The 19,522-nt window shown below is 48.5% G+C and overlaps 1 protein-coding gene across 1 annotated transcript in view; it reads left to right on the top strand.

Annotated features, from left to right (window-relative positions):
• Adcy1 (adenylate cyclase 1) overlaps positions 1-19,522 on the top strand; it is a 114,157-nt gene that overhangs the window by 26,349 nt on the left and 68,286 nt on the right. Inside the window, exons 3-4 of the mRNA XM_057771389.1 lie at positions 5,239-5,357; positions 14,685-14,796. Coding sequence (XP_057627372.1) covers positions 5,239-5,357; positions 14,685-14,796 — 231 coding nt within the window. The remainder of the gene's footprint in view (positions 1-5,238; positions 5,358-14,684; positions 14,797-19,522) is intronic.

Raw genomic sequence — 19,522 nt, 5'->3', positions numbered from 1 at the left:
GAATACAAACTTTACACCTTTAAAATTAGCTTTACATCGTGGGATTTTCCTTTTGAGCATTTGTAAATGGTGTGTGTGCACGTGTTCATTGCTACCGTGTGGAAATGTGTGTGGGGGGGGTTCTTGAAGGGCGGTTTGCCCATGTGACTCTTGGACATTGGTTATTTGTCCTCGGCAGGTTGGTTCTGTTTTTATAGACGAGACCACCATATACTTGGTGCTCCTTCTTCTACCCTGTAGCTCTTTTCTTACCTCCCCACGCTGACTAGCTTGCCAGGTGTGACATCAGATGCAAGTAGTGAGAGTCACTGCCCCATTCCTTGTTTTGGTGAAAGCATTTGAAGTTCTCCCATTAAATGTGGTGTGAACTGTCAGCTTCCTGGGGCTTCCCTTTGTCAATATGAGGAAGTTCCTGGCTTCTCCCTTATAAAGATTTTCACTGTAGGTAAGAGCTACATTTCATTGTTCCCTTTATCAGTACTAATTGCTGCTATTTTCTTCCTTATCCCAGTATAGCATTGATATTTCAGTACTGAGCTAGCATCGCATTCTCGGATTAGATTTCATTTGGTAGGAAATGCAGTTCATTTATGTGTTGGGAATTGCTTGCATCTTGGTAAGGATTCTTGCCATCTCTTTTCATTTTTATCGTGTCCTTATGGCATGTGTATGTGTGTGCGTGTGTACTGCACACACCTGTATGTGTGCATGTGGAGGCCAGAGATCAATGTGTCTTTCTGTATTGCTTTCCAACTTTGATTTTTATGTTTAAAAAAAGTAAATTATTAATTTCATTATTTTATCTTCAATTCCTCCTCTAACCCCCTCACCAGTATTTCCTTTTTTTTTTATTTGTATTTGTTTTTGTTTTAAATGCGCTGAGTCCGGTGCAGCTGGCATGTGTATGGGGGTGGGGCTGTCTTCTGAAACATGGGTAGTCTTCAGTCCACATCCCTGAAGAAAACTGACTCTTGTTCCTCAGCAGCCATCAAGTGCCAGTTGTCTTTCAGCTAAGGGTGGGACTTCATAGGCCCCTCTTCCGTCCATGCTGGATTTGGTTGGCTTGATCTGTGTAGGTCTTGTGTATGCAGTCATAGCCCCTGTGAGTCCGTGTGTGTAATGCCCTATGTTCAGAAAACACGATTTCTCTGCAGTCTTCCACTCCTCTGGTTCTGCTGTCTTTCTGCCTCCTCTTGATGATCGCCCCCAACTTGAGAGGAAGGGGGTGATGTAGATGTCTCATTTAGGGCTGAGAATTTTGCAGTCTCTTAGTCTTGCATGCTGACCAGTTATGAATCTCTGTAATAATAACCATATGCTGGAAAGATAGGCTTCTGTGATGAAGGCTGAGAGATGCACTAATCTATGAGTATGAACATAAGTACTTAGGGGGGCAGTTTAATTCTATTTTCATTTAGCAAATAGCAGTAAGTTCCACCCTAGAGATTATGATCTACTAGTCACAGATTCTTAGCCTACTTAATGGTACCAGATATGAGTTTTGTCTTGTGAAGCAGGACTTCATACCCATCAAAAAATAGTTGGTTACTCCCAGGACATTCATGCCACTGTTGAACCAGTGGGCGTATCTTGCCAGGCCAGTCATTATTGTATCTTTCAGGGTTCAAAGCCGGGTAAGATTGCCTTTCTCCCCTGGCAGCATGGAGGATGAAGCTTTCATTTCAGAAATGTATTGATTTCTCCATGTTCTGTGACTCAAGTGTGTGCGATCTTCAACAATGGGGTGTCACCATCAAGTTCTGGAGGTTAACCAAACACAACAGCTTTAGCCTATAGTGTTTGGGGGCATCTATGGAAACTCTTTGTCCCCAAAAAGAGGTATTTTAGAGCTGGCACTGGGCTTTTTATTTGACAGCCTATGATGTATTTTCTCCCTGTTATGGGGAACTCCCTTTAAACTATTTTTATATGTGTGTATATTTTAGGAAACTCCTACAGAGTACGGTTCCCTGTGGCTTTTTCAAAGGGCTTTCCTGTTATACCTCCGCAGACTCCCTGTCTCCTGACCCTCCCCCACCCTTTAATCCTTCCTGCTCCATTATTCTCCTTCCTCCCTTTTGCCACCTGAGTTCTCTCCCCTCGCCCTTGAAACCTACCACCATGGGCCCCTACCATTTTTATTTTTACTTCTGCAGATATTTCAGTTTAAATGCACATATCTGAAGATTTGCAGCTAGCATCTCCATAGGAGAGAGAACATATGGCATTTGCCTTTCTGAGTCTCTGTTCCTTCGCTCTGAGTGGTTATTTCCAGCTCCATAGATTTGTCTGAGAATTTCGTAATTTCGTTTTTCTGTATAGCTGAATAGCATTCCATTGTGTATCTGTGCGGCGTTTTCATCATTCATTCACTAGTTCATGGGAATCTGGGCTTTCCATTTCCTGTCTCTTGGGAATACAGCAACAGTGAGCAAGGGTGGGCAATTGTCTTTGTAGTAGGAGAAGAGACCAGGGAGTTGTCTAACTAGATCGTATGATAGATCAGTTTTTAACATTTTGAGGAACATCCACACTGATCCCTACAGCGGCTGCATCAGTCTGTGCTCCATCAGTTTGCGTTCTAAAGTTTGTATTCTGAGTCAGAATTATATCTTCTTGTCCACAGCTAGCTGCTTGGGAGGTTGGAAAACCCTGGCAGCCAAAAATCCTGATGAAAATAATGCTAGCAACGGAGCAGGTGTAACGGGCCAGTCACATGACCACTGACTGCCAAAACTGCTTCTTGCAGCCACCATGCCGTGGCTCAGCTTCCCACGTGAAGGGTTTCATGATTCCATGCTAGAGGCTGTGTGCTGGTTCCAGCAGTTTTTCTCTCTTCCTTCCCTCTTGGTTAGCACCTGTGGCCCTAGTCCACCCAGTTCCCTGGAGGGCGGTATCCCCCTGTCTGACTGCTCCAGTCCTTTGGGCTGCAACTCTGCTTGTACTGATGGACACTGCAGGCAGTGTAGCAATGGTCTAAGGCCCCCTGTGGGTTTGTGGTGAGAGTGTTCATGGGGATGTGGGAGAGGGTTAGCTGTGAAAGAAGGAGTAAATGTGAGCCAGCAGCCTACCTCTGCGTCATCAGCTCAAGGAGCCCCCCGTTTCCTCCATGCTTCTGGGGTGCCCTTTTTGGTAGCCTTTCCCGTGGCCTTCTGAGTGTTCCGGTATCTTTGTGTTCCCACTTGGCCTGTGCTTTTGGATCTCATGGCCGTAATGTTCTTCGGAAGCTCAAGGTTGGTGCATTGTTAATTTCTGACATATCAATGAATACGGCCCCCAGAATTCCTTTCAGCCCAGCCCAGCTGGTTATTGGCCCACCTTTGGGGGCCTCATCTTTGGCCGCATCCCTAGAGGGCTGTAGTGTAGGAAGGGATTTGACGACTCTTCCTCATGCTCTGCCTTCTGTTCCCTAAGCAAGACGCCTTTCTGTCCCTGAGAGTGGCCTGGGAGTGTCCATGTCCTCTTTCTTTGTGACCCAACTTGTAAACAGGCGATCCTGTCTTCTCCAGCCTACCTGTCTATGTCTGGGTCCATCAGCAAGGAGATGCGTGGGAACTGGTGTGGGCTGGTGTGGGGCTGGTGTGGGGCTGGTATGGGGCTGGTGTGGGCTGGTGTGGGGCTGGTGTGGGGTTGGTGTGGGCTGGTGTGGGCTGGTGTGGGCTGGTGTGGGGCTGGTGTGGGCTGGTGTGGGGCTGGTGTGGGCTGGTGTGGGGCTGGTGTGGGGCTGGTGTGGGCTGGTGTGGGGCTGGTGTGGGGCTGTTGTGGGGCTGGTGTGGGCTGGTGTGGGCTGGTGTGGGCTGGTGTGGGGCTGGTGCAGGTAGGTTTCTAGACAACACTAGACCGTGCGTATACATGTGACATTGGGGCAGGACCCTGGTGGCTTCCCTCAGATGCACAGATTTGCCCTCATCATCCTCCAGTGATGCACCTGGTTTTCTTCCTTTCGCCTAACATAAGCTTGCTTGTATCAGCAGCTTTCCGGGGTTTTCCCAGTGTTCCCATTGTGCTCTGTATTCATAGGATGAGCTTGCAAATTCAATACTGTCCATTGTGTGCAACAGAAGGGCGGGACTCTTACATTACTTCCTGGAATCTTTAGGCTCTCAGGGACTGTGGCTGCCTCTTAGCTATTGCCCTGATAGTCTCTGTGGACACAGAGGCTTAGGTCCTTGAGAAAGTCATCACGGTTGCAGTTGCCTATAGTCAGAGACGTGGTCTCTCATAGTCACCGTAGCCGTGGTCCAGGACAGACTCAGAGATTGGCAGGGAAGGAATGCACCCCATGGCATGACTGCTACAGCTCCCCAGAGGGAGGATGGCCAGGACACTGGGCCAGACAGGAAGAGTCCAGCAGAGTGGGTGGGTGGGGGTCTGTGGAAAAGCCTGCAGCCAGTCAGAGCAGGGATTTAGCCTCCCCCCTCAACCTTGTCCTCCACAGTCAAGAAGAAGATTGTTCTTCCCCATTCTTGTGATTTAAAGACCATTTTTTTTTGGTCTTCCTTTGCAAGGCAACACGGGATAGGGCATGAGAGGCCTGAGGGAAAAGGGGGCCCTTACACTTCAGATCCAGCACATAGCAGCAGCACAGGCCGGGCAAGTCTGAACAAGCTGGGGTTGAGATCAGGGAAGGTCACATCTGGAAGGTGAGAGACAGAGGCCAGCTCGCAGACAGGAACCCAAAGCCAGGGAGGATGCCGGTGGGTTCGCCAGGGTGCTTCGTCCCTTCGAAACAAACCATACGCTTATTCTTTCCTCTTGGGGAGAGAAAGAAAATGCTTACCCTACACAGATCAGGGAGGCCAAGAGAAGGGGTCAGCTTGTCCCTGAGGCTGTTTCTTCCTGTAACAAGGGGTCAGACTTTCTATAGACCAGTCTTAAGGACTATTTCTGGATCCTGTTGGACTGGTAGAGGGAAGGGAAGGGAACCTAGTGGGGCCTTGATAGGAGACAGTGCTCAGGGTATAGGCTGGAGGAGGGCTGGAAACATGTCTGTGGGGTAAGGCCCATCTGTGCTGCGTTAGGTTTCTGGAGTCAATTGCTTACTCCGTGGAAGTCCATGTTTGAGTATTGGTCCATTGGGCTCCAGGGTCTGGGCAGTGCCTGCAGGCCTGGGCGTGTGCTGGCTTGCCTGAGCAGGGTCTGTGAACCCCCGTGCCCCCACTTAGCAGTGTCTCTCCTGGAGGGAGCAGGAATGGAGGATGTCCTTGCTGTCTAACAAATGATGTTTCTCCTACTCAGGAGCGGCTGCTCATGAGCCTCTTGCCCCGGAATGTCGCCATGGAGATGAAGGAAGACTTCCTGAAGCCCCCTGAGAGGATTTTCCACAAGATTTACATTCAGAGGCATGACAACGTGAGGTAGGGATGGCACGTTCAGCAGCTTACTGGCAGGGTGATAAGGTGTGTTTGGGCGGGGGGGCATAGAGGAGCTGGGAAGTGGATGAAGAGGTGGGGAGGGAGAGGGGTAGGAGGACAGAGGAACTAGAATATCTCTGTAGTTTAGGGGGAGAGAAGCAATATGGTTGAGAAGTGATGGGTGGGTGTCCAACAAAGAAGCTGGTCCCATGTAGAGGAGGCTGTGACTTCTTAGGTGACACATGCCAGTTCTCTTTCACGTTTCTTCCGCCAGTACTCACACTTCCTACATTGACAGGGAGACAGAACTTGGTCCAAAGAGTGTTGTGGTTTTTTTTTTTTTCCGTGGACTGGGGATTCTCCATTTCTGAATCATGGCGGAGTGTTTCTCGAGATGGGGGTCTTACCCTTCCCTTTCTCCCTTCCCATCACCTCTGGGAGGTCGGAGGTGGTGTTTGTATTTTACAGGAAAGGAACCTGAGCCTTCCATGTGAACCAATGTGTGATACGTTGGCTGAAGTTTGCTTACCTGCTTAGAGAGATTCTGTTGAAACCATCTGTCTGTCTTAGCGGGTTGTACCGTCTTTTCAACATATTTTGGATGACAGTTTAATGCACTTAGAGTGGCTGAGCTGTCACCTGTGTAGGAGTGCCACCGTGTGTGTGGCACTCAAAAGATGGAGTGGACACAGAGCACTTTTCTCTTCGGTTCTTCTGTGCTCTTCTGGGTTTTGGTGTCCGTGAAGACACAAAACCATGATGAAAAGCTCTCTTAGGTTGGGGAGCACAGGCTGGCTCATCCCAGATTAGTTAAGGCTTGTGAAGGTATCAAGGTACAGAGCACCTGTGGCTAACAGCTTACAGCTCTTACTCTGTGCATACCTGTGAATTCTTTCACTCCCTGTTGTAGGGCGCACGGTTTCCCAGGGACGAGCACCTTCCTCCCTCCGCAGAGGAGGGTGCTGAAGTGTGAAGTGGTGTGGGATGGGGCCCAGCTGTTTGGAGAGTAGCCACAGAGCCAGCACGTGAACTCTGATGGCCCCAGAATTAGGGCTGAGACGCTCCTTGCTCAGTTCCTGGCTGTTTGCTATCCTCTCCCTCCCGTGAGCAGCTGGCATCGCTGCCTGCCTTGTGGGAATCAGGAAATTGAGATTCAGCCATGTGAAACGAATGTGCAGGATGCCCTGGGCAGGGGGTTCAGGGCTGGATGCAGGATTAGCTGCCATTCACATTTGATGTACTTCCCTTATCGCACCTGCTGCTCCTTGTCAGCGGGAAGAGAAATAATTCAGTACCCCAGCGGCTTGCCCTGGAGGCGCGCCGGCCACCAGAATGTTTCAGCGAGAACCTGGAGGGCGTACTGTAGGAGGGTGTCACAGTTGAGAGGCTTCGGTAACTTGAGGGAGGAGGCAGCATTAGCCTTCTGCTTGCTCAACAGAGCAGAGAGATAAACAAACACACAAACTAGTTCCGCAGCCTCCCTGTGTCTTAGTTAAGTTTCTGTCACGGTAAACACCATGCCCGAAAGCTAGTTGTGAAGGACGGGGTTTGTTTGGCTTACACCTCCACATTGTAATCCATCACTGAAGGAAGTCAGGGCAGGGAGCTGATGCCGAGGCCGTGGGGGGCGCTGCTTACTGGCCTGCTCTCCATGACTTGCTCAACCTGCTTTCTTATAGAACCCAAGACCACAGCCCAGGGTCTTGGGCTTTAAGCCCACTTTAATCACTAATTAAGAAAATGCCCTACAGGCATGCCTATAGCCCCATCTTATTGGGAGCATTTTCTTAGTTGAGGTTCTCTCCTCTCAGATGGCATTAGCTTGGGTCAAGTTGACAAAAAACTATCTTTTTTGTTTTTGTTTTATTTAGAAACATACCAATCCCAGTTCCCAATCCCTCTCCTCCTCCCATTCCCTCTCCCTTTCCCCCACCACACCCCCATATACTCCTCGGAGAGGGTAAGGCACATTGCTTTAAGGAAGGACCAAGGCCCTCCCTACTATATCTAGGTTGAGCAAGGTGTCCATCCAAAGAGAATGAGTTCCAAAAAGCCAGTACATGCAGTAGGGATTAATCCTGGTCCTACTGCCAGTGGCCTCTCAGTCTGCCCCAGCCATACAACTGTCACCCACATTCAGAGGGACTAGTTTGGTTTTCTGTTGGTTCCTTCCCTGTCAGGCCAGAGTTGGTACGCTCCCATTAGCTTAGGTAAGCTGTTTCACTGGGTGTCCCCATCATGGTCTTGACCTCTTTGCTCATATCCTCACTCCTCCCACTCTTCAACTGGACTTTGGGAGCTCAGCCCAGTGCTTCACTGTGGGTCTCTGTCTCTGCTTCCACCAGCTTCTGGATGAAGGTTCTATGGTGACATGTAAGATAGTCATCAATCTGACTACAGGGCAAAGCCAGTTCAGGCACCCTCTCCACTATTGCTTAGGGTCTTAGCTGGGGTCATTGTGGATTCCTGGGAATTTCTCTAGTGCCAGGTTTCTTGCTAGTCCCATAATGGCTCTCTCAATCAAGATAGCTCTTTCCTTGCTCTCCGTCTCTGTCCTTCCCCCATCTCCACCATGCTGTTCCCTCAAGTTCTCCTCCATCCTCCCCTTCTCCTGTCCACACGCTGGGAGGGAGAGACTTCATCAGTGTGACCAGTTCCCCAGCTGCTCTGGGGGTGCCGAAACAACTGGCACCTGCACTTCAGTCCTGAATTTCCGAAAGGTCTAACTAACATAGTCTTGGTTTGCTGGGAAAACAGAGGTGGAGTTTGAGCTGGAAAATGCCGCAGCTCTCACGCATGTGTCCCCTGCTCAGGGCAGAGTGGACCGATGGGACCCACAGCTGCCTACTGGGGACACAGAGAGCGTCTTGACTAGAATAAGTGATGTGGTTGCTCTCTTCCGTGAGACTGCTCTCTAAAGGTTGGGAAAGAAGAGCCACGCAAAGGCATCCCAAACAAAGGAGGAAGGTAGATCTGCAGACACAGATCTGAGAAAATGCACTTACATGGATCGCTTCACAAGAGAATAAAAATAGTTCTCATGAAGACAGAAAAGAATTGTGCACGAGGAAAATAAGAATCTCAGCAGGGAAATAGAAGCACCAAGGAGTACAAAGTCAGAAAGCTTAAGACCGTAGCGACCAAATATAAAATTCCCTAGAGGAGAATAGGGACTCAGGCAGGAAAAAAAAAAAAAAAAGATTGGTGAACTGGAAGACAGGTCCCTGGGAAGTCCCAGGCAGAGGGTCAGAAAGAGAAAAGAGAATGGGAAGGAATGGAGGAAGGTTAAGGGGACTTGAGACGCCAGCATTGGGCACATCATAGGGACTGCTGAAGGAGAAAAGTGGGAGAGGGGACCAAAGCTTTTGTGTTTGTTCTTTTTCTTTCTCCCCCCTTTTTAAAAGATGGTTTCTCTGTGTAGCCCTGGTTTTCCTTGAAATCAGATTAAAGGTTTGTGCCCACCACCTTCCAGACCATAAAGTTTTTAGAAATGCTTTTCAGACAGACATGTGGAGACAGAAATGGGCTTCCAGAACTAGGAAACATATATGACACCGAATAAGATGAACTTAAAGAAATTTGCAGGATAAAATTCTGTACAGTTGAGACAAAGTGAGAATTTTGAAAGCAGAAGCAGAAAGTGCCTTCCTGTAAATAACAGAATCCCCATCAGATTGTCCGTGGATCTTTAGGCAGAAACCGTGCAGGGCAGAGCTTGTAAGTGACATATTCCAAATATTTAAAGCACACGACAGAAACTCCATAGACCAGAGGTGCTGAGCCTGACACATTCTTCTGCAGGCCCCCAGGAACATGGGGTAGACAGGTAAACATGTGGCACAACAGGTAAACAAATGTGAAAAAGTTAAAAATCAAAGGTTTTTAAGTAACTTAATGGGAAAATAATATACGACACAAGTACATGTAAACTGTGGTGAGCAGATTATGGAAGAGGTATTAAATTGGACATTTTCTTCTGTGTGACGGAACAGCAGTATGATATCAAGAAGTTAACCGAAACAAAAAAGAGAAAATAATCACAGCATTCCAGTCCAGAAAACCAACAAACAGCAGCTGAACACATAAGAGAATGCAAACAAAAGAGCCACAGGCCCAAGAGGCAGTGTGAGCTATAAAGGCAGTGTGAGCCCTTCTCCATCAATACTCTACGTGTAGCTGGGGTAAAATCCCCCATCACTCAAAAGACAGAATGGCTGATGGGAACATCGGCCAAACAGATACAAGTCAAACCAGTGACCAAGCAGTCTCACCATACCTCGTGTGCAGGAAGCTTGTTTCATGAGGACGCACCTCCAGCTGGAGGGGAAGAGGTGGAGAAGAGCGTCTGTGTGAACGACAACCAGGGAAGAGCAAAGGTGGCCTTGCCCTCATCAGCTCAAGTACACTCATGCCAACATGGTCAGAAGAGATGGCATTTCATCATGGTTGAGGAGCCAGTTTACAATAACAGTCATAAAAGCCCACACCCAACACAAAACATTGAAATATGAAAAGCAAGCATCTGTAGACCTGAAAGGGGAGTTGTCCATCAAATCAATAGTAATCCACTTTCTCTGATGGTGAGCAGAGCGTTCAGACAGAAGGGTAAAGAGAGAGAGGAAGACGATGATAACACTGTAGATTTGGTGCCAGTAGATGGAACAGACTGGACCATCCCACTCAGCAGTAGAATCTACATTCTTCTCAAGTACCTGTGACTCTTTCTCTATCACAGAACACACAAGGTCACCTAAAAAATCTCAACAAATTAGAGAGAAGTAAATCATACTATATTTCTGACCTAAAAGCACTGGATTTCTTGACTACAAATTATACTGCAAAGCTGTCATGATTAAAACAGTATGGCATGAAAACAGAAACTTAGGATGAAATAGAATAAGGAACCCAGAATACATGTACCCAACCTGCTCTCAAGAGTGGCAAACGTGAAATAAGGGAAGGATTATCTTCAGAAGACAGTGCTCGAAAAGCCAAACATCCACGTATGGAACAATGAAATTGGACCTTCATCTGATACCATATATACAATCAACTGAAATTGATTATAACCTGAAATGTATAAAATCCTAGAAAGAAAAATGGGCTGAGTTCTATGACATTGTTTTTGGCAATGATTTCATAGCAGCAAGGGCAGGAGTAACTGGAATTAGATCCAGCTTGGTGATTCATCAAACTCCGGCAATCACCCAGGAGTGTGTCCTCTGGAGAAACTGCTGGACATCAAGACTGGAACTCTGTGGCTTCAGCACCCGTCCCCTGCTCTTTCTCCTTAGCTCCACAGCCTCTGGAGGCTGAGAATGTGCTCCTTCAAAGCTCTGCATTCAGAATTGTCAGGGTTTGCTGAACTGGGGATTCCCCGGGAAGCCCCCTCATTGGCCTTTGCCAGCAGCCCTGACTCAGCCCCGCCTCAGCCACTGAGCGCCTTTGTTGGAAATAGCCCAGGGTGATCCTTCAGCATTGCAGCTGCTTCCAGCAGCGGTGACAGTTGAGGCAGGCAGCAAGGTGACTGGAAATAATGAAAGGGACAGCTGGGCACTGAATGAACATGGGGGTCCTGTGCAAAGGTCTAGGCACAGATGGAATTTCAGAAGACCAAGCCTATGCAGAATTAGTTTGCAAAGAACGTCCAAACCTGTCGTGACCGGAACCCTCAGATGGGGATGGGCAAGACTCATTTCTAGAGTTGCTGTCTTGTGCTCTGAAATATATTGGATATGCTGCAAAAAGTATGCATGGCTCATACATGAGCAAAACAAGCAGTCAGCAGAAACTGTCCCCAAGGAAGCCTAGACATTGGGATTCTTAGACGAACATTTGAAGTCAGCGATTTTAAATGTGTTCAAACTGTCTGTGCAATTAAAGGAAGCCATGGTGATGTTTCCTCACCAAACAGAGGATACCAACAGTGCAGACTTTTTAAAAATAACCAAATCAAATAGAACTTCTAAATTTAAGACATACAAGTGAGGTGAAAATTTTCTGGAGGGGTTCAGTTGCTGACTTGAGCAGGCAGCGGGAGAATAAGAGAACTTAATGGCAGAGCCAGGAGCGTTGCCATGCAGCAGGAGGATGGGGAAAATGGAGAAACAGGAAGGGTTTCAGAACGCTGTGAGGTGCTATCAAGCTTATCAACACACACGTGTTGAGATTCCCTAGACAAGGGAAGATGACAGGACCTTTGAAAAAACAATAAAAATATTCCTTAAAACAACACCCCCTGCCATATTAATCTATTTATCCCAGAAGCTTGATGTGTTTTAAAGTGAATAAACTTAGAGACCCACACACCAAGGCATATCCTAGTCAAAGTGATGACAGCCAGAGATGCAGGCAGAATCTGAAAGCAACAGGAGAGAGAAGTGATCTTGAGTGAGATGATGCCCGGTTTATGGAGATGAGGGCCAGAAGCCAGCAGGAAGGTACATTCGAAGGCTGGAGTAAAAAGGGAGGAATTCTGCGTCCTCCAGGACACGGGAGCAGCAGCACTGGCCCCTCCGCAGGAGCCCCATTCGCTCCGTGGCTCCTTAGCGCCCTGTGCGCTTCTTGCCAGGCAAAGCTGGTCCGCTCATAGCTGGAAGTCTAGGCCCCTCAACCGTCCCCTTGTCTCTTTCCATCACAGATAAATGAAATGCCTTGACAGATTTCAAATGTCCCCTTCCCCTGGGGACAGAAAGAATACTGAGGGCAGAGATATTTATTGGAATCTCCTGTTTATGGTCCAACCCAAGCACCTGTCCAGCATAGCTAGCCCTTAGTGAGCAGCCGGCAAGGAAATAACACTTCAGCTGAGTGTGAATGGGTGATCAGGAGGAAACAGCTGTTTGAACTCCGACTGTGACACCACAGAAAGACCTGCACAGCCTCAAGCCACACAAAATCCCAGCAGGGGGAGGGGAAGTGCACATAAACTCTGAAAGATGCTGGAAGAGGGAAGATCAGTGGAGCACCCAGCCTCATGCTCGGAAGTAGTTGGCCAACACAAAATAGACGCCATGTTTTGTTTTGTTTTGTTTTTTGGTTTGGTTTCTCTCTCTATGTGTGTATGCATTCATGCTTGAATTTTATTTTTTTAAATTTGGTTTGGTTTTATTTTTGGTTTTTGCGTTTTTTTGTTTTTTAAAGAGAGAGAAGGGACATGAAGTTAGGTAGATGGGTTGGGGGAGGAACTTGGAGAGGGGAAAGAAAGCGATTAAAATACACTGTATGAAAAAATTTAAAAGCAGAAGTGATAAAAATATTGTACACGGTTATGGACATGCACATGCTCATTTCCACATCGCAGATGAGAAGTGGGCACGAGGAAGGGCAGATAGTCTCCTTGTTGTAGCTGGTGGAGTGGGGCCGTTCTGCCAGAGCTCGGCGCTAACCCCTGCTCCCCTCCGGTACTGTCCAGCCTGGCTTATCTTTGGCGACACCCTCTGTTGTCCACAAGAGCGCTTATTTCTTTTTGCCTGACATTTGTAGCTCCCACAGAGGGGTTGGAGCATCTCACTTCCTGAAATTACGGGAAAGCTCTGAATATTTGAGCAGCATATTTAAAGACAGAACTTAAAGCTAAACAATGTTTAAAGACAAACAGTATATGATTTTTCATCTCTCATATGTTTGCAGAATATGTTTTTGTTTTGAAAGAGAAAATAATAGGAAATGCCTTTTAGAATCTTATCTTCTGTAGAAAGTTCGAGCAGGCGCCATGTTCTAGAGACTGACCCCAGTTCTGCAATTAATAGACACCTAATACTTGGGGGGGTGTCATGTGCGGCTATGAACCTTCAACACCAGTGGTTCTCAACTTTCCAAATGCCTTAATATTTATCCTTTCTCATGTATGGTGACCCCCGACCATAAAGTTATTTTCTTTGCTACTGTTATGAATCGTAATGTAAACATCCATATTTCTGATGGTCTTAGGTGAGCCCTGTGAAAGGGTTATTTGAAACCCCCCTCCACACACAAAGGAGTCACAACTCACAGGTTAAGAACCGCTGCTCTACACAATGATTTAGGGCTTTGGTTCTGACACTCTGATGGGCACATGCATCCACGTAGCAGAAGGAGAAGAAGATTGTTGGTGGGAATGGACCATTCCTTTCTTAAAAGCTAGACACTCTACTTCCTTCTCCTGGCCCCAGTGTAGATGCCCATGGTGAGCTCTCTGGGAAGGGAGCTGGTCTATTGGGAAGCTAGTAAGAGCTCCCTATGTGGGGTGAGGGGTCAGCATGAGGGATGGCAAGCTCAAGTGGCCCAGCAGCTAATCCCTCTGTGACCAAGAGGTGTGCCTTGCAGCTGTCCTAAGCCTAGGTCCTCTTGCCTATAAGAGAAAGAAGTGCTGTGGGATAATGCTCTTGTACACTATAAAGGTTTGTCATTCATATTGGTTTAATAAAACATTGATTGGCCAGTAACCAGTCAGGAAGTATAGGGGGGCAGCCAGACTAGAATTCTGGGAAGAGGAAAGACACAGTTGGCAGCCAGACAAAGAGGAAGCAAGATGAGAATGCCTTACTTACAAAAGGTACCAAGCCACATGGCTGAACATAGATAAGAATTATGGGTTGATTTAAGTTGTAAGAGCTAGTTAGAAATAAGCCTGAGCAATAGGCTAAACAGTTTATGGCTAATTTAAGCCTCTGTCTGTTTATTTGGGACTGTTGGAGGCTGTGTCACTCCAACACAGATAATTCTTTTCCCTAACTGGACTGGAACGGAGTCGCAAGGAATAATCAGACACAGCTTACACGGTCATCATGGAAGGGCATCTCAAGGTCTTGTCTCCTGACGATCTCCCAAAGATGTCCTTCGTTTATTCTCCAAACAGCTTATATATCATCACATAAATTGAGCGGGAGAATACATTAGGCTGTCTCCCAGGTAACCAGGCCTTTAGTCACGTCTGCATTCTACCTGTATGATAGCTGTCTCGTAGGCCTGAATTAACATCTCTATTAGATATCCTCCAAATTACAAAGAAAGGAAGCACCAAGCTTCCTGACCCTTAAGTCACCAGCTTCAGCCAACACCTCTCCTCAGGAGATCTACATTTATAATAAAAGAGAAAGAGCAGCACATCCTGGCTATTGCTAGGCAGAGACAGCTTGTCTGCAGAGCTACATGACCACCTCAGATCGGGCCTATGGCTTTTGTGCCCTACAGAAATATGGGCCTACATGGGGCCTGGCAGGATAAAGACTTCCATGTACAAGGAAGTCTGCAAGTCAGCTTTGAGGAGTAAGCAAGGGTATGCAACTTTTAGCTCATGATTTCCTAAGTGACCAAGAAGAGGTGACCTGGATCCCCTTCCTCTTGTAGCATCCTGTTTGCGGACATCGTGGGGTTCACAGGTCTGGCATCCCAGTGCACGGCCCAGGAGCTGGTGAAACTGCTCAACGAACTCTTCGGCAAGTTCGACGAGTTAGCCACGGTAAGCACAATGTTTGCTTTTGTTCTCTTGATTAAGCCAGAGTGCTTCTGGAGTGGTGCTCTGCCCCGCCAGCCTCCGTGTCTGCAGTATAGGGGCCTCACTGATCAATGGTTCCACATTAGGCCTAAGTTTGGCACCTGCACTTCACAAGTTCCACTGGCTCCTTCCAAGGGGCCTTCAGATGGAACCGTGTCCTGCAGGCTGCACTTGGCCCAGGCCAGCCTGGCACTGTGCACCTGGGAATCACAGCCCCCTCTCTACCTGTGCCTCTTCTGGGGCTGGCCTTGCTCTGGGGTTGCCCTCCTTCTGAGCTGGAAAATGCCTGCTACCTCTTCCCCCAGTCCCTGCTGAAACCCCTGCTCCTAGTGATTCTACTGCAGACTCCCCCTCCCCAGCCCCCGCGGATGCTAGGAATGTTGGGGATGCTCACCTGGCTTCCTTGCTGGAATTCTTAACATTTGGCACTTGTGGTAGGTGAGCCTTGCTGAAGGGTGGCACTCTGTCCTTAGGCTCCACGTCTCTGTGTGAGAGCCTAGTGTATGGTCTTAGGAGTTCTTTGCACTTGTGGAACTTTACCACGTAGGCTGAAATCCCCGTAGCTCACCTGTCTTGTAGATCTACACTGATTCTGGCTCCCAGCCTGTGTAGGCGGGGGCAACTTCCACAGCTCACCAGCTGTACCTGAGGAAGAGTGGGAACCACTGACAGTGGGAGGGAGGGAGGGAGCAGAAGGCAGAGGTGGGAACACTTGAGCATGTAATTTATTGGGGTGCTACTGCCTGTCTTACATCCTAACTATCTTTACCCTTCAAGGTGGTACAGGGGTTTGTGGTGTGGAGTCACAGCTCTTTTTCCCAGCCTTGGCCCGGGTGGGGCATGGGTGCTGGGAAACCGAGGGGCATGGGCAGCCATTTCCTCGGTGAAGGCGGCAAGGAAGGGTTTCTTAGTGAAGTGAGTTGGGCAGCTAGGGCTGGTGAGACTTGACAGAGTTGGGTGCAGTGCAGGCTGGGTAAGGAGACTCAATGGGCACGGGTTAGGTCATTGGCAGACATCAGACAGCAAGTTTAATGTTTGACTGCAGGTGGGAGTAGCCCTAAGCTGGGCAGCGAGGAGATTAAGGTGGGAAGGGTGGCAGCAAGGATTTTAGACAGTACTCCCTTCTCTTAGTTATGGACGCCATTGTTGTAGTGAACACCAGAACCTAAAGCAAGCTGGGGAAGTCAGGGCAGGAACTCAAGCAAGTCAGGAACCTAGAGGCAGGAATTGATGCTGAGGACATGGAGGGGTGCTTCTTACTGACTTGCCCCTATGCCTTGCTCAGTCTGCTTTCTTTTAGAACACTGAACTACCAGTCCAGGGATGGCCCCATCACAGTGGGCTGGGCCCTCCCCCATTAATCACTAATTAAAAAAATGTCCTACAGACTTGCCTATAGCCCCATCTTATGGAGGCATTTTCTCAACTGAGCATCCCTCCTCTCAGATGACTTTAGCTTGTGTCAAGCTGACATAAAACTATCCCCATTCCCCCTTGATGAGGTCCCATGGAATGTTGCTGGGGTGAACATCTCAGAACTGGATGGTGAAGTTGCTGTCTATCTAAACATCTTCTGGGAAAGCCCCTCCAGGGGTACCATAGGATGTCCTAGTCAGGGTGCTGTAGGACCCCTAACTGGGAAAGGCTTGTCCTCCGCCTGCTGTTTTTGTTGGACACTGGGCTGCCTGTCTGTGAGGTCTCTGCAGCCTTGTCTTGTCCCCGGGTCTTGTCCCTCTGAGTGAGGCTCTGCCTGTCCTTGTGTGAGCTTCTCTGACACTCTGAGGTGAGTCCCTGGATCTTGCTGTGGTGTAAAGGATTTCTGGCCCCACATGATGGAGGGCTGTTGTGGGGAGAGGAGAGCAGGTGGCATGGACAGCGACAGCATGCAGCTCACTGAGGCTAGGGCAGGTCTGAAGCCCTTCTGCGTCTGGGTCAGAAAGCACGTTTTGACAAGGCGTGGGGTCGCTCTGAGGAGACTGCAGCCCGGAGCTGTCACAGACGTAGCCAGCGATGTTCCTAGGTCTGTCCCTGACTTCTGTTCTTTATTAGGGAGCTCATTCTTTGGAGGCTTCTGATCAGAGGATCAAAGTTGACCCTACCAGGGCCCCCTTTTCTTCCTTTCTTGTGCCCTGAGCTTGGGTCGCCTAAAAGTTGGTGTGTGGGGGGAGGGATGGGTCCCCCATGCCCATTATGCAGTTCATCCAGGAAGTCCTGAGGCCAGCATCATCCCCCAGAGAACCCACTTTCAGTCAGCTCCAGATGTCTGTTCCCTCACTTAGGGACTTCCCAGAACTTGTGTGGTCTCCTACAAGGACTCACAGTGGTAGGCAGAGACCAGATGTATCACCTTGGATACAGATGCTCAAAATCAAGGTAGAACTTTAAGAGCATGGACTTTGGATTTGGTTGCTCTTGACAATGTGAGTAGGAAATGGTGGCCCAGTTATACCCTGTGACAGGCGGGGCGGGTAACTATTCTGTGTTAAGAAGATGCTTATGATGAAGCCAGTTCCCCGCGAGGCCTTGTGGTTTCAAAGCCCGTTTCCTAGGACAGAATTGGTACCCAAAGCTTCAAAGCTCCAAAGGCGGTTCCTGTGAGTGAGGGCTTGCTTACTTGGCCTCTGACCTTTGAGCTATCTGTGGAGTAGAGGTATAGATGGCCACCAGTTCATCCTGTTGCTTTGTGTGGCTGTTTTCCTCTAAGATGGGTTATCTATAGGCAAGCCACACTCGTTTCCAAATCAGCTCTGAGGTCCCGGTTATGACCAAGGAGTCTGGCACACAGCAGAGGCCACATGAATTTATCAAGTGAGACAATGCCACACCAAGATGTCTGCTTCAGTGGCCTCTGGACTCACTTGGCCTGGCCTCTGAGAGCGGTAGACCTCTGAGGGTGCCTGTTTATGAGGAGAGTCAGAAAAACCTGGGTTATTATCCACGGCTGCAGTAGCCTCCTCTAGAGCTGCTGAGCAAGCAGGGAGCAGACCAGCACTGATGAGAACCAGCATGCCTGCGTTTGCGTTTACTGAGGGCTCTGCTTCCCAGTTGTGACAGCCACTAAGAGCTGTTTACCCCTTCTTTCCACTATGACTGTGAGATCTTGGGAACTTGGCCTGGTGAGCACCTGGAGAGAAAGTCAGTGGCAATGTGGCTCACAGATGTGTCTGGGAAGAAGCGCACCTCTGACTGGCCTTTGTGGGCGACATGGATGTCATGTGGATGGGGGTATGCTCCCAACCTCAGGTAGCCCTTCTGCAATTGCTCAGTCTTGCCAGAGGGTGTGGTAGTCCTTGGAAGGAAAGCTCTAGTCATTTCTGTCAATTCTCCTCCCAAGAGGGGTTTGTAGCTTCCAGGTCCTGATCCAGAACCGGTCATGAGCACCCCAAATACCTGGAAATCTTCATTTTACAAACTGGATTTTGTGGCCAGCATCTGAGTGAACGACTTGCTAAAGGACATGCTTACATGCAGAATGCTGGGCCTGGGGGTGTTCTCCTACCCCCTACCTTGACCCCCTGAATCTTCCTCCTACCCAGTTGAGACTCACCTTGACTGCCCCAAGACTCTGGTTTCGTGCGCCCCTCCTGGTCCCACAGTCTCAGGGGCCCAGCACAGTTTCTGGTCTTGCTGCCCATCTTGCATGCTCATGGGATAGCCCTGCCACGCCCTACTGGGACACGAAGGTATGAGAGCCCCTCCCACAGCCCCCCAAGGAAGGCATAGTACCTTGTGAGCTGAATTTGGGTATTTTGGAGGAAGATGTTTGTTGAGAAAAGTCTGTCTCTTGTTGAAGTCTTTGTGAACAAAGGAAAGGTTTAAACAATGCGTATCTTCCTCTGCCTGACTCTCTGAACAAACAGGGACCAAAGTGTGGCTCTGGCTCCTAAGTGCCTGCCCATGACTGATGTCACAATAAAGAGTGCCAGGTGTCAGGCTGTGTTTGCTTCTGGGTGCTGGCTACACTCCACACCTTCCTGCAGCAGCTTTCTCTTGGCTGTGCCTTCTCCAGAACAAGGCTTGCTCTGTTCTGTTCTCAGCTTCTCGTTTCTCGCTCTTCTAGTGGCATGGAGGGCCCTTCAGAGAAAATACTCCTAATCCTTCTCATTGCCTAGAAGCATCCCATTGTCCGGCTGAATCAAAGCTTGTTGTCTCTTCACAGCCCGACAGGCATCTGGGTTATTTCTGGGCTAGCTTATTCCAAATAAAGCTGCCGAGAGCATTTGTGTCTAAGACTTCGTGCCGGTGAGTGCTTGCCGTTTTCTTGTGTAGGAGTGGGCAGATGACAGAATTTGCTGAATTTACATTTAATGTTTTAAGAAATGAACCCAGTACTTTCCAGATTGCCTGTTGCCGTCTCGTGTCCCCAACCATAGTGTGTGGTACCAGTTTCTCTGCATCTTTCTCTTCTGCGGTGGCTGGGCTTTTAAATGGTTGTGTGGTCTCCCTAGTAACAAGCCATGCACACCTTTTAATGGCTTGTTGGACATCCATGTGCCATCTTTGGAGAAGTATCCATTTTTTTTGACCATTCTTCTTTATAAATTGGGTTGATCTCAAAACTGTGGTTTTGAGACTACATCTATTTTATTTTTAATTGTTTTGGTTGGGGTTGCACTGTATTGTCTGAGCTGGCCTTAAACTCACATCACCCCCTCTTAACCCTGAGCGCTGAGATCACAGGTACATGCCA

The sequence above is a fragment of the Chionomys nivalis genome, chromosome 6, assembly GCF_950005125.1.
Source record: "Chionomys nivalis chromosome 6, mChiNiv1.1, whole genome shotgun sequence".
NCBI classification, from domain to species: Eukaryota; Metazoa; Chordata; class Mammalia; order Rodentia; family Cricetidae; genus Chionomys; species Chionomys nivalis.
Note: the sequence above shows the minus strand (reverse complement) of the source record. Positions and strands in the feature narration are given on the sequence as shown.